We start from the raw sequence: 12,671 nt of genomic DNA, 5'->3' as shown, positions 1-12,671 counted from the left end.
CTCTATAGGACCGATGCTCACCTTACTCTTTTCCTTTATAATTACCTGTAGGATCTGACCGTCTATTTTTATATTCCTAGCTAGCTTTCTCTCGCACTCTAATTTCTCCCTGCATTTTTTGTAGCCGCTCTTTGCTTTCTTTTATATTCTGTCCAATCTTCTAATCTGTCACTCAACTTTGCGGAATTGTACACCTTTTCTTACAATTTGATACTAGCTTTAACTTCCTTAGATTGTCACGGCTGGTGCATCCTTTCCTTGGAGTCTTTCTTTCTCATTGAGATGTGTCTTTGCTGAGTGTTACAAAATATCTCCTTAAATGTCTACCACTGCATCTCTACTGACTTATCCTTTAACCTAATTTCCCAGTTCACTGTAGCCAGCTCTATCTTCATACCCTCATAACTGACCTTGTTTAAGTTCAAAACAATAGTCTTAGACCTAACCTTCTCTCCCTCGAACTGAATGCAGAATTCAGTAATGTTCTGATCACTGCTACCTAGGAGCACCTTTACTTGTTTCGTTGCACATTACCAGATCTAGTATAGCCTACACATGTGCTGCTCTAAGAAATTGACCTGAAAACACTATGAACTCATCTTCCAGGCTACCTTTGCCAATCTGATTCACCCAATCTATATGTAGATTAAAATCACCCATGATTATCACCTTACCTTTTCACAAGCCCACATTATTTCTTCCTGTATACTCCGTCCTACGGTGCGGTTACTGTTAGGGGGTCTATAAACCACTGCCACAAGTGACTTCCTACCTTTATTATTTCTCATCTCTACCAAAACTGATTCTACATCTTGATCTTTTAAACTAAGATCATCTCACTATTGTACTAATGTCATTCTTAATTAACAGAGCTACCCCTCCACCTTTTCCTAGCTTCTTGTTCTTCTGAAATGTCAAGCACCCTTGAATATTCAGGTCCCAGACTTTTCCATTTTGCAGCCATATCTCTGTAATGGCTATCAGATCATACGTATTTATGAAAAGTGCTATATAAATGTAAGTTTTTCTTTTCTTTTTTAAAGAGGGATGATGTGTTGTCTTGTGGTTGGATGGCTAGCAGATTAAAGAAAGGCTTATTTGTTTGCGAATTAAGAGAAAGGTTTGATGTTGTGATGTGTAAGTTACACAGAAGAATGCTTCTTGAGATGATCTGTCCTCGGATGCCCCTTGTCGTGGACAGAAAGGATTCCTCAGAGTGCAAGTCATCCTGGTAGATCGCTGTATATAGTTCAGGATTCTCTGAAGTCAGGGCTCCCTCATTGGCCCTGTTGAAGTGTAACTCTTTCTGAATGACAACATTGTGAGTGGCAAAGCAGACTATCATTATGCTGGACACCTAACCTGGAGCATGCCCCAATCCCTTCCCAAACTGTCCTTGCCCTTCTAGATGGTAGTGGGTTTGGAAGGTGCTGTCGAAGGAACCTTGGTGAGTTCCTGCATCTTGTAGATGGTACACACTGCCGCTACTGTACATCGGTGGTGGAGGGTGTGAATGTTTGTGGATGTGGTGTCAATCAAGCGGGCTGCTTTGTACTGGACGGTGTCAAGCTTCTTCAGTGTTGTTAGAGCTGCACTCGTCCAGGCAAGTAGGGAGTATTCCATCACATTCCTGCTTATGCCTTGTAGATGGTGGACAGGCTTTGGGGAGTCAGGAGGTGAGTTACTCATCGCAGGATTCCTAGCCCCTGACCTGCTCTTGTAGCCATTGAATTTGCATGGCTAGACCTGTTCAGTTTCTGGATGTTGATAGTGGGGAATTCAGTGATTCTAATGCCATTGAACGTCAAGGGGCGATGTTTGGATTCTCTCTTGTTGGAGATGGTCATTACCTGGCACTTGTGTGGCGTGAATGTTACTTGCCACTTGTCAGCCCAAGCTTGGATATTGTTCAGGTCTTGATGCATTTGGACATGGACTGCTTCAGTATCTGAGGAGTCACAATCATCAACAAACATCCCCACTTCTGACCTTATGATGAAAGGAAGGTCATTGATGAAGCAGCTGAAGATGGTTGGGCCGAGGACACGACCCTGAGGAACTCCTGCAGTGATATCCTGGAGCTGAGATGATTGACCTCCAACAACCACAACCATCTTCCTTTGTGCTAGGTATGACTCCAACCAGTGGATAGATTTCCCCCTGATTTCCATTGACTCCAGTTTTACCAGGGTTCCATGATGCCAAGGGTAGTCACTCTCACCTCACCTCGGGAGTTCAGCTCTTTTGTCCATGTTTAAACCAAGGCTGCAATGAGGTCAGGAGCTGAGTGGCCCTGGCAGAACCCAAACTGGACATCAGTGAACAGGTTATTGCTAAGCAAGTGCCGCTTGAGAGCACTGTTGATGACCCCCTTCCATTACTTTACTAATGATCGGGAGTAGACTGATGGGGTGGTAATTGGCCGGGTTGGATTTGTCCTGCTTTTTGCGTACAGAACATACCTGGGCAATTTTCCACATAGCCGGGTAGATGCCAGTGTTGTAACTCTACTGGAACAGCTTGGCTAGGGGCGCGGCAAGTTCTGGAGAACAAGTCTTCAGTACTATTGCCGGAATGTTGTCAGGGCCCATAGCCTTTGCAGTATCCAGTGCCTTCAGCTGTTTCTTGATATCACACGGAGTGAATCGAATTGGCTAAAGACTGGCATCTGTGATGCTGGGGACCTCTGGAGGAGGCCGAGGTGGATCATTCACTCGGCACTTCTGGCTGAAGATTGTAGCAACTGCTTCAGCCTTACCTTTTGCACTGATGTGCTGGGCTCCTCCTCCAATGGGTTGTTTAAATGTCCACCACCATTCACGACCGGATGTGGCAAGACTGCAGAGCTTAGATTTGATCCGTTGGTTGTGAGATCGCTTAGCTCTGTCTATCACTTGCTGCTTATGCTGTTTGCCATGCAAGTAGCCCTGTGTTATAGCTTCACCAGGTTGACACCTCATTTTTAGGTATGCCTGGTGCTGCTCCTGGTATGCCCTCCTGCACTCGTCTTTGAACCAGGGTTGATCCCCTGGCTTGATGGTAATGCTAGAGTGAGGGATCTGCTGGGCCATGAGGTTACAGATTGTGCTCGAGTATAATTCTGCTGCTGCTGATGGCCCACAGCACCTCATGGATGTCCAGTCTTGAGTTGCTAGACCTGTTCAAAATCTATCCCATTTAGCACGGTGGTAGTGCCACACAACACATGGAGGGTATCCTCAATATATATCAGGAAAAGCAAGGGTCCCAATACCGACCCCTGGGGAACTCCATTACAAACCTTCCTCCAGCCCGAAAAATATCCATTACTCTCTGCTACCTATTTTTCAGGCAAAGGACTTCATTGATTGATTTGATTGACAAAGGCATCATGGCGACTGCCTCCATATAGGCTGTTGATATGAAGGATCCTCTAATTGCTGTAACACAATATCTGGATAAGGAGGGAGTGCAGACATTTCTGATCCATGTAACTGAGTGGGTGCTTTGTGGGCGCCCTAAGTGCAATTTGGGTGCTCTTCATTGTGCTCTGAAGTTCGGGGAGATGAACAATTCCATACAAACACCTGGCCCTATCTCTGCGCTGCCTTGCTGTAATTCCAGAGGCTATGATTGGATTTCTCTCATGCAACTAGCTTGATGAAATCATGTCCGTTTTACTCTGTAGCTGATGTTGGGGATCCCAGTAACGACCTGAAGTAACCCTGTGTCATAGAAGTTGATGCTAGTGGTCACCTGGATAACCAGTGGGGGCATGGTGCAGCTCACCGAGAAGCCTTAGTGCCTGTTTGGTGATGTGCATTGCTTCATGGAGAGCTCTTCAGAGAGGCTGTAATATGACCTTTGTTGTTTGTATGTTCTGTAGTGTGATAATCCCTTTGGGATCATATCTTCTTCAATGGTACCTAAACTGCCCTTTGTTCCAGCCTGTGCTGCTCCTCCTTGATGCTGGTATTTAGTAGTTTACCCGGGAGAGAAGCCATACCTGCTCCTGAGTTACCATGACTGCTGGTCAGAGTGGCCAGGGCTGAGTACACAGATCTTTTGGTGGGATAACCCTGTGTCGGAAGCAAGTGCAAGCATTTGTTGAAATAAATGTAAAAATAAGGTTCATGAAACATTTCCAAGCTCCAGAAATCAATGTGTGAACTCTTCGAGCTCTCAACTCTTCGCTTCCACTTCACTCAGAAGATCTGGCAGCTGCTCCCCCACCCAGAGCGCAATTATCCTGCAAACCCAGGATATGTGGCTCCTTCTCACGGCCCCTGGTGTAAACAAATGAAGTCAGTGGGGATTTGGCAGGCAAACCTCAGGAAAGCTCGAGGGTATATAGGGAAAGTTGCTGCCAGCGCTTAAGGTGCACAGTGCTCAGGAATTACTGTCACGCAATGTTCCTGGCTCAATACATTCCTTACTCCATCTCTAAGGTGTGCAAAACTGGCGAGGCAATTCCCCATTTCCCCTGTAGTGTATTTCTGGTTGTATATTCATATATGTTATGCTTTCTGCTAATATATTCATATTTTTGTGTATTTTGGAGACTTATAGTCATAGGTAAAGATGTGATGCACCCCAGAGGAACACATTTGCTTCTTGGAAATGTCACCCTTGACTTATGAGAGCAATTGAAAAATTATATTTGTAACATTCAGCCAATCTTTCAAACTGTTACAGCATAGTTTGCCATCCTGATCTGTTGGTTCTGAACTGAGCTCTGCTCTACTCTTCACTGACAACTCCTGCCTTTGGGACTGACAGAAATACAGAGCATAAGCAAATATTACCAGCATCTCAGAATCTCAAATTGTAAAAAATACCCTCTGGATTGTATTTCAAATGCGATTTCGATGAGTAATCTACTCTAATGAGAAACTTCAGCAGCTTAATTTGATGGCCAATGTTGATTTAGCATTTGGTTTATCGGTAAACAACGCACCGCAATTGGACAAAACATTTTTCTTGTGGAGCCAGGTCAGTTTTCCAGATATGGATCTGTTTTGTGTCCCTGTCCTGGCTAAGTACTTGTGTTAGATGTTTGATCTGGATGAGTTGAGCAGTAAAACATTTAGAATTTTAAAAATAAAATCAAGGTGCGATCAAATATCCAATGAAATGTCACAATACTATAATACAGTTTACCAAATCTTTCTATATTTTTTAGAATTTCAGATAATTCTTAATGAAAGGATGTGTTTTAAGGGAGGGTTGTGCACCCCTTTAATTGAAAGGAATCAGAGAAGCCCCATGTCCAATTTAGCAGAATTATAATTTCCCAAATTGGACATTTTTTAAAAATGCTGATGAACTGATGAATGTAAACAATCTGCAGTCAGTCCACAGCAAGAGGAACATTTCACAGGACAGTTCAATAGTTTGTGAACAATTCCTCTCACAAAAAGAAGAAATTCTACCTTTTGGAACTCAATATATTTATTTTCTCGATAGCTGCCATTGACCTGCATTAAAGGCATCATCTTTTTAAATAAATGACTCTTGTAAAATAGTGCCCACAATTCAATTTTAAAATTTTCCCTATGTAAGCAGTGCTTCCCCTCAAGATTACTGCCAATAATCTTTATCTACACTCCATACCTCAGGTCACCCGGCCTCCAATGTACCTTTCTACTCTGTTTGGAGACAGCTTGATTTCACCAGGTCCTCATGTTGACAGGAGCGTGTGGAACTCATGGGCAGGATCTTCCAATCAGCGAGCGGGGGCGGGGCCTGCTCGCCGACATGTAAAATGATGCGGGATGACGTTGGGTGGAACTCCCGACCTCACCCCACGTCATTTCCATTTTCAGGTCAGCTGTGCGCCCACCGACCTGTCAACGGCCTATTGAGACCATTGAGAAACTAATTAAGGTCATTAGTGGACCTGCCCGTCCAACCTTAAGGTTGTCGGACAGGCCAGGAGCCCTGGCGGGATTCTGAAAAAGCAGGAAACCTCATCCACGGGCGGGATGAGGCTTCATGAGGGTGTTTAAATTTTTATCTAATCTTTCAATAAAAGTTATGGACATGTCCCAACTCATCTGACAGTGCACATGAGGGGACATGTCAGGGACATTTTTTTAACATTTGTTTTAATTTTAATTCCGAGCTAATCTCCCTGAGGCAGCACTTAGCCTCAGGGAGATCAGTGCGCTCTTTTGTGCGCATATGTGAACGATCGCACTCCCAGTTGAGGGAATCCCCCCCGCCCGCACAGGGAGCACATAGCGCTTCCGAGCGGACATCACGCTGGCCAGGCCTTCATTGGCCCGCCCACGTAAAATGGCAGCATGCCTGCTCCCGCACTTCTCTTCCACCCCCCCTCCCTGATGGGGAGAGAGTTTTTCCCCACATGATATGCAAAATTGCTGATGAGAACCCAGGTCCTGCCTTTAAGGTCATTGCTAAATCAAAGACCATTATCATCAGATTGCCAGTTCATATTTTAAACCTTTATTAATCTTATCAGACAAACTCAAATTAACTCAGTTACCTGGAGCTTATCGATTGAAAGTGACCTGAAATTGAGAGGAATCGTATTTCTTGAGACAAAATAGCAAAGTTAGTTTCAGATTAAAATGGTAAAATAACCATTTTTTGTAATAATGTAATTCAATGTTTTTCTGTTTTTTTTAAAGCTGATTTCCCATTTGTTTGTAATATTAAATATACAGTTGATAAAACCTCACCCAAAAATGAGATTTGGTGAACAAATAGATTAGTATGAATGACAATCAGTTTAAACTTTAAGCTGTTCCCATTATTCCCTCATTAGTTTTGACCTAGTTAGTGATGAATTGGCACTAGATTAATTTCTCCCATCATTGTCATCAATCTTCGGGCACAGCTGAGGAGGTTGATGTAGCTGATTGACGATAGACTTCATCAATTATTAGATAAGCCAAATAATATCCGTCACTTAAAACAGGTGGGACATTACTTCATAATAAAGCTTGAAGAAATCCACAATGAGATGGAAAAGAAAATCACGGATGGTATGAAACAGGCTTTCAATTCACTATCAGCCTACTTCGCACTACTGGCGTTGACCAGTTTCAACCTCTGTGGTCCAGCTAATCATGAAAAAAACATTAGTCACTCTAGTATGAACCAAGTGACTTCCAGTCACTAGACATACATATAGTCCATCTTGACATCTAAATTAGGTGAGGTTCGAAGGGTTTGAGCTGGTGAACTGTGGCAGGGCTCCAGCAGCTTGCAGGATTTATTCCATTGCGGTTCTCTGTCTTCTGGTGCACAAGTCTAGTGCACTGTCATTATTGGACACTATCAAAGTGGCTCAAAATGTGTTTATTGTATATCAGTTGTGTTGAATTAAATGCAGGTGTACGGTATTAATTGGGGTTTTACTTTAGCATATATAAAGAGACACTTACTAAAACTGTGGTATGGTTGAGTTAGGAGGTAAATGCTTGTCATGTTTCACTCTGCAAATAAATGTAATACTGAGTGAAGAGTTCAGTGTCAACCTTTACCAACTTGCTTTCTGGATTATAACACAGTGGTCCATAATCTGCTAAAGTGGGGAATCTCCCAGTGCCGCCTGGTAGTTACAGCTTTTCCTTTGCGCTTCAGATCAAAAATGTTTTGCACTACAAACTGTTGGAAACATGAGCTGATCCTGGCAAGGGCTATTTGGGATTTCAGTGAATTAAATAACCAACAATTGATCATCTTAACCAATGAGATTGAGAAAGAAACAATGAAGCAATGGTGAAGGAAATAGTGTGAATTAGACTCAAACTAGGAACGGAGAGAGAAAGATAGAGGGAAAAAATATTGTCAGAAGAGAGAAAAAAACAGACACAAAAATGGTTTCAGTTCCTTTTTTGGACACTGGTCCATGGGCTGACACTGAAACTAGAGAGATTGCAAGAAAATAGATCTTGTTGGTAAAGGGGTCCATAGGCTTTTGAGTACCAGCCTTAACTTTCTGCATGAGTTTAATTGGTAATTAAAGTGCAAATGTAGTAACCTCTTGAAACTCCCAGGAGGCTGATGGCAAACTACAGTTTTCACAAAGCGAAATCATCCAGCAATTTGTGCCATTTCACAACTCAGGCCATCAGCCTCCTTACTACAGATTGCTGGATGATTTACACTCACTGATATTATTTTGACAGTGCTTCTGTGCCATTATTTTAAAGGCCCAGTATGGAGTGTGTGACCAGCATGTACAGTAACAGTTGTTCAAAGTACATGGCACCCAAATTGATACAAAATGTTGCCAGTCTTTTTGCTCCTCGTTGCGAATGTGCTGAAAGAAAGAATAAAAGTTCTTTTTCAAATTGATTGTTAAGTACTGAACTGTGAAACCACCTTCCTTAGACTTTAAATAAGCTGTGCTGACAATCTGAAATACAAATCAAAATATTGTTTGAAATTCACAAAGACTGTATTAATATCTCTCATGGCAGTTTATGGTCTCGTGTATATTTTATGATATAGACAGAGATTAACAGTGGAGTAGTGAATGTATATGGAGAGATGGAAAATCCGAGACCCTTTTACCAATATTCAGTCCTGTTTAATATTATATGTTCTAAATATCACTGCTTTGCTGAAAAATCATTTGAGCAATGTTTTTAAGTGTATTCTAGGTTTAAGTAAATTGGATCATAATCCTTACAAAATGCAAATCTAGAAAGATTTGATTTTATAGGCATGGGGATGTTTCCTATCTATCTAGAAGTGAAACAACATAACCCTGATTGACAGATCATCTACCCAGACTCTCAGTTACAGGATGGTCTACATCAGAATGTTGTGGATTGAAGCCCCACTACTGGACATGAGTTTTAGTGCGGTATTGAGGGAGCGCTGACTGGGGGATTTGCAGATGAAATGTTGAACTAAAGCGCACACTCTAAATTCAGATGTGCATGAAACAATCGTGCAACACTATTCAAAGAAGAGCAGGGAAGTCCCTTCAGTGTCCTGGTCTTCAACCAGCCACCAAAACCAGAATATTTATCCCATTGCTCTTTGTGCATTAATAGGCTGCTGCATTTTCCCACATAACAGGAGGGGGATAACAATTCAGGAAGAAACTCATTGGCTGTGAAGAACTTTGGATCAAATTGAATACATAGGCAACAAATATAAATGCAAAAGAACAACTTTCTCACAAGCTACAGCACTGAGCAGGCTGTCCCTGGCTCTGCTACATGATTTGTTTTGGAGCGCTTTATGTTTTATTTTAAGCTTATTGTTCATTGGTTCTTCCAGGGACTTTGACTGGATATTTTGAACTGAGTAATGGTAATGACATTTCCAATGCTGGCTTTATTCCCCACTTCTTATACTTGAGGTTGAATTTTTGATCCTTGTTTTCGTTTCAGATGCATGTTCGTATCTGAAATGTGAAGCACTGGAAAGCTTCTTGTCAGAAAGCTTCTAAAGGCTGTATTTCAAAATAAAACCTGTTGAGGGCAGCAGAGGTTTTAATGCTGGTGGTTTTTATTTCATTTGTCTATAACTGGAGCCTTTAAACCTTTTCCTTTAAGACATTTATTGAACACCCCATTTAAAGCTTTCATTAGGTTAGAACTGACTAATTAATTTCCATTTGGGATTCAATCCAACATCATGCATAATATACAGTTTTGACACAGTTGGGGTTAAAACATACCAGGAAACATCAAGCTACAGGATAATGACAGATTTTTCAAAAATAACTCCCCTTTTACTTTTAGTACCTACTTTTTAGTGTTTATTTTAAATCATTAAATTCTCCACGCCCGAACAAAATGTTTCCTTGCCTAAAATGTCGACAAGCAACTTGGTCCAAGATCCCTGCCATGTTGCCTGTGGCCTGTTATTGGGGAAGTCTGTGAGATTATCATGGAGTAGACTTGATGTGAGGGAATCCTGAGTACAAACCCATTTACCAATATTCAGTCCTGTTTAATATTATATGTTCTAAATATCACTGGTTTGCTGAAAAATCACTTGAGTAATGTTTTTAAGTGTTTTGTAGGTTTAAGTATATTGGATCATAATCCTTACAAAATGTAAATCTAGAAAGATTCTATTTTCTAGGCAGTGGATTTTGCACTCTCCATAAGGTATGTAAAGTGCAGCTAAAGCTTGTTGTGGTTTGCAATCTCTTTAAGAGAGTAAATAGTTAACATATTTGGCGATTCCTTTAGTTGGAAATGAAGTTTCAGCCCAGGATGCCTGTCTGATTTATGGGTAAAACCGTTATGTGGCAGAAATCCAGGATCAATATAATTTCTTGGAAAATCTTTGCCAATGACTTTAAATTGACAAGATAATTGTATTATTACAAGATAAATTGACCTAATTTAAGAACAGTGGCAAATTCTACGATCAATATTGACAGTTGTAAATAATACTTGAACAAGCGAGAACAGCACACTTATTCCTCCACTGGCCCTTCTGTGGCTGTATTGAAAGGAACTCACTTTGGAGTTTGTCTGCTTTTGTAGGCTATTGATTGTATTGGTCTGTACCTGCAGCTTTGTGTGTTGAGATCTACTCTACTAATTGTCCGTTTCCTTTTCTAGTCTATGGTCACAACATGAAAAGCAGCAATGATTTTGTTGGCCGGATTGTCATTGGTCAGTACTCCACAGGTGCCCCAGAGTCCAGTCACTGGCGCCGCCTGTTGAACGTGCACCGGACCTCATCGGAGCAGTGGCATAGCCTCCGCTCGCGTGCTGAGTGTGACCGTGTCTCCTCGGCATCACTGGAAGTGACGTGATGGAGTCCCTTCACCTACTGCCACCAAGCTGAATCTTGTCTGTGTTGTCACCAACTGGATGAAGAAAATGCAGCAAATGCTCGTTTATCTCGACAAAGAAAAACACTTCCTTGACTTTGTCTCTGACTTGTGATGTTAAAAACAAAACTCTGCGGCATTAAACAAATATATTAGTAAATTAATTTTGGAGCACCAACAAAATGATTCATTCAGAAGCATATTGTTAACGCGTTGTCACATGTCACTAAGAGAAGAAATAACTGATTGAAGGTGAATTTGGCTGTCCCTATCATACACTTAAAAAGATCAGTGTGAGCTTCCTTGGTGTAAGTGGTGAAATAGCTTAAATTTGAATTTTATTGATGGGGTTCGTGTTTGTGGAAGCCATCAATATTCGAAGGATTACTGTTATTATATGGATATGACTATTATCTGTAGTGCTGTATGTCATTCCACCATGCTTATCAATAATCAAATTCTGCAATCGATAGATTATCGATACATTAGATAGGTATTTGAGCACAGTATTGCTGTAATGATGATCTGAGATCCATAAAACTGTCCCATAAATTGTGTAGAGCAGCTGTGAACATTTGTATCCCTAGTGTCAGGATATTTTGGTAGAATGATATATTGATGCGACATATTATACAGATAGTCTCGTGTGATTGGTATACAGTATTTGAGTCCTTAGCTAGAATGATGTATGGCCGTAATTCTAGTTACTCAGTCGGAAAGTTACCAGTAACAAGCTATTGCCATCTGTGTTTTAATAGATGCTTATTCACAATTTTAGAGCATATTGTTTTGGTTCAGAGTATATATTCAAATAAAGCAAATGTAGAGGTGCCATGCATTTATTTTGTCAATGCATTGCTGTTGGTTAAGAAATTACTTGTGTCCATTATGAGCCAAATGGAAATAATACACTGATGGGAACGTCACAGATACATGTATAGTGTTCAGGAATGACAAAGTTCTTTTCTATATGGGTATCCCAGCTGTAATATACATGGTCAGTGTAAGTTATAATGTACTTGCATATGATGGGCTGTGAATGAGTATTAATTAGAAGTAAACTTTACATTGCCAATATATTCTTTTGAAATTAGTGAAGAAGTACTTTAACACATATCTATTAATATAAAGACTAAATGATTAACTAATCAGATAAATAAGGTTTTAATTTAAAGTGTAACAGTAGAGAATAATTTTAAAATATACAGATCCAAATGTGATCATCTTTAGTGATTACATTCTGGAATGTAATATTGTGGCCCTTATTTAAAAGTGTGCATATTTATAAATGCATATGTGTTTAACAAAACAGCTGTAATATTCCATCAATTATAAATTAAATCCGATCCTGTACTAAATGAATAGAGAAAGAAATTGAATTTATAATTGACAAAACACTTATTTCAGAATGAGAAAACATTGAAGTGTTAGAATAGACTTCAGGTGAGGTTAGCAAGGCTTTGGTATGATTGGCTTCGCAGGCTGGACAATTTCAAACAGGGCACAAGGTGATTTTAACCTGGCTGAGATTGGACAGACGAGCAGTAAAAATTCCCCACAGAGTTGTTGGGAATTGACCTTCCGGTAAGCACAGCCAGCCAAAGCTGGCAGGATCCTTCCTTGGCATATGATGTCACCTGGACCTGACTGCAAGTTTGACCAATGAGCCTGAGCAGGAAGTGACATTGAGTTTCCCACCACAGATTGTGGCCAGAGATGATGACACAAAATATAAGATAGTCTTAAAAAACAAATTCTTTGTGGGGTCGAGGAAATCTTAGGCCTCCGCTGACATTATTATGCTTCACTCCCATTGATTGCTGGGATAGTCTGGCATCTAATCCCTTGGTGTGTGCTCTTGGCAGAGAGATTCCAGGCAGTGTAAATTTATACAACTTCCATCCTGGAAGGG

The 12,671-nt window shown here is 40.9% G+C and overlaps 1 protein-coding gene across 2 annotated transcripts in view; it reads left to right on the top strand.

The window, feature by feature from the left end:
* syt17 (synaptotagmin XVII) overlaps positions 1 to 12,100 on the top strand; it is an 80,293-nt gene extending 68,193 nt beyond the window's left edge. For both annotated transcript variants that reach the window (XM_078559162.1, XM_078559161.1), the window contains exon 8: positions 10,545 to 12,100. In XM_078559162.1, coding sequence (XP_078415288.1) covers positions 10,545 to 10,741 — 197 coding nt within the window. In that variant the 3' untranslated portion in view covers positions 10,742 to 12,100. The remainder of the gene's footprint in view (positions 1 to 10,544) is intronic.
* Positions 12,101 to 12,671: the final 571 nt, after the last annotated feature.

This window comes from Cetorhinus maximus, chromosome 15 (assembly GCF_964194155.1).
Source record: "Cetorhinus maximus chromosome 15, sCetMax3.hap1.1, whole genome shotgun sequence".
In the NCBI taxonomy this organism is placed as follows: domain Eukaryota; kingdom Metazoa; phylum Chordata; class Chondrichthyes; order Lamniformes; family Cetorhinidae; genus Cetorhinus; species Cetorhinus maximus.
The sequence above is the reverse complement of the archived record's forward strand: the minus strand, read 5'-3'. Positions and strand labels throughout refer to the sequence as shown.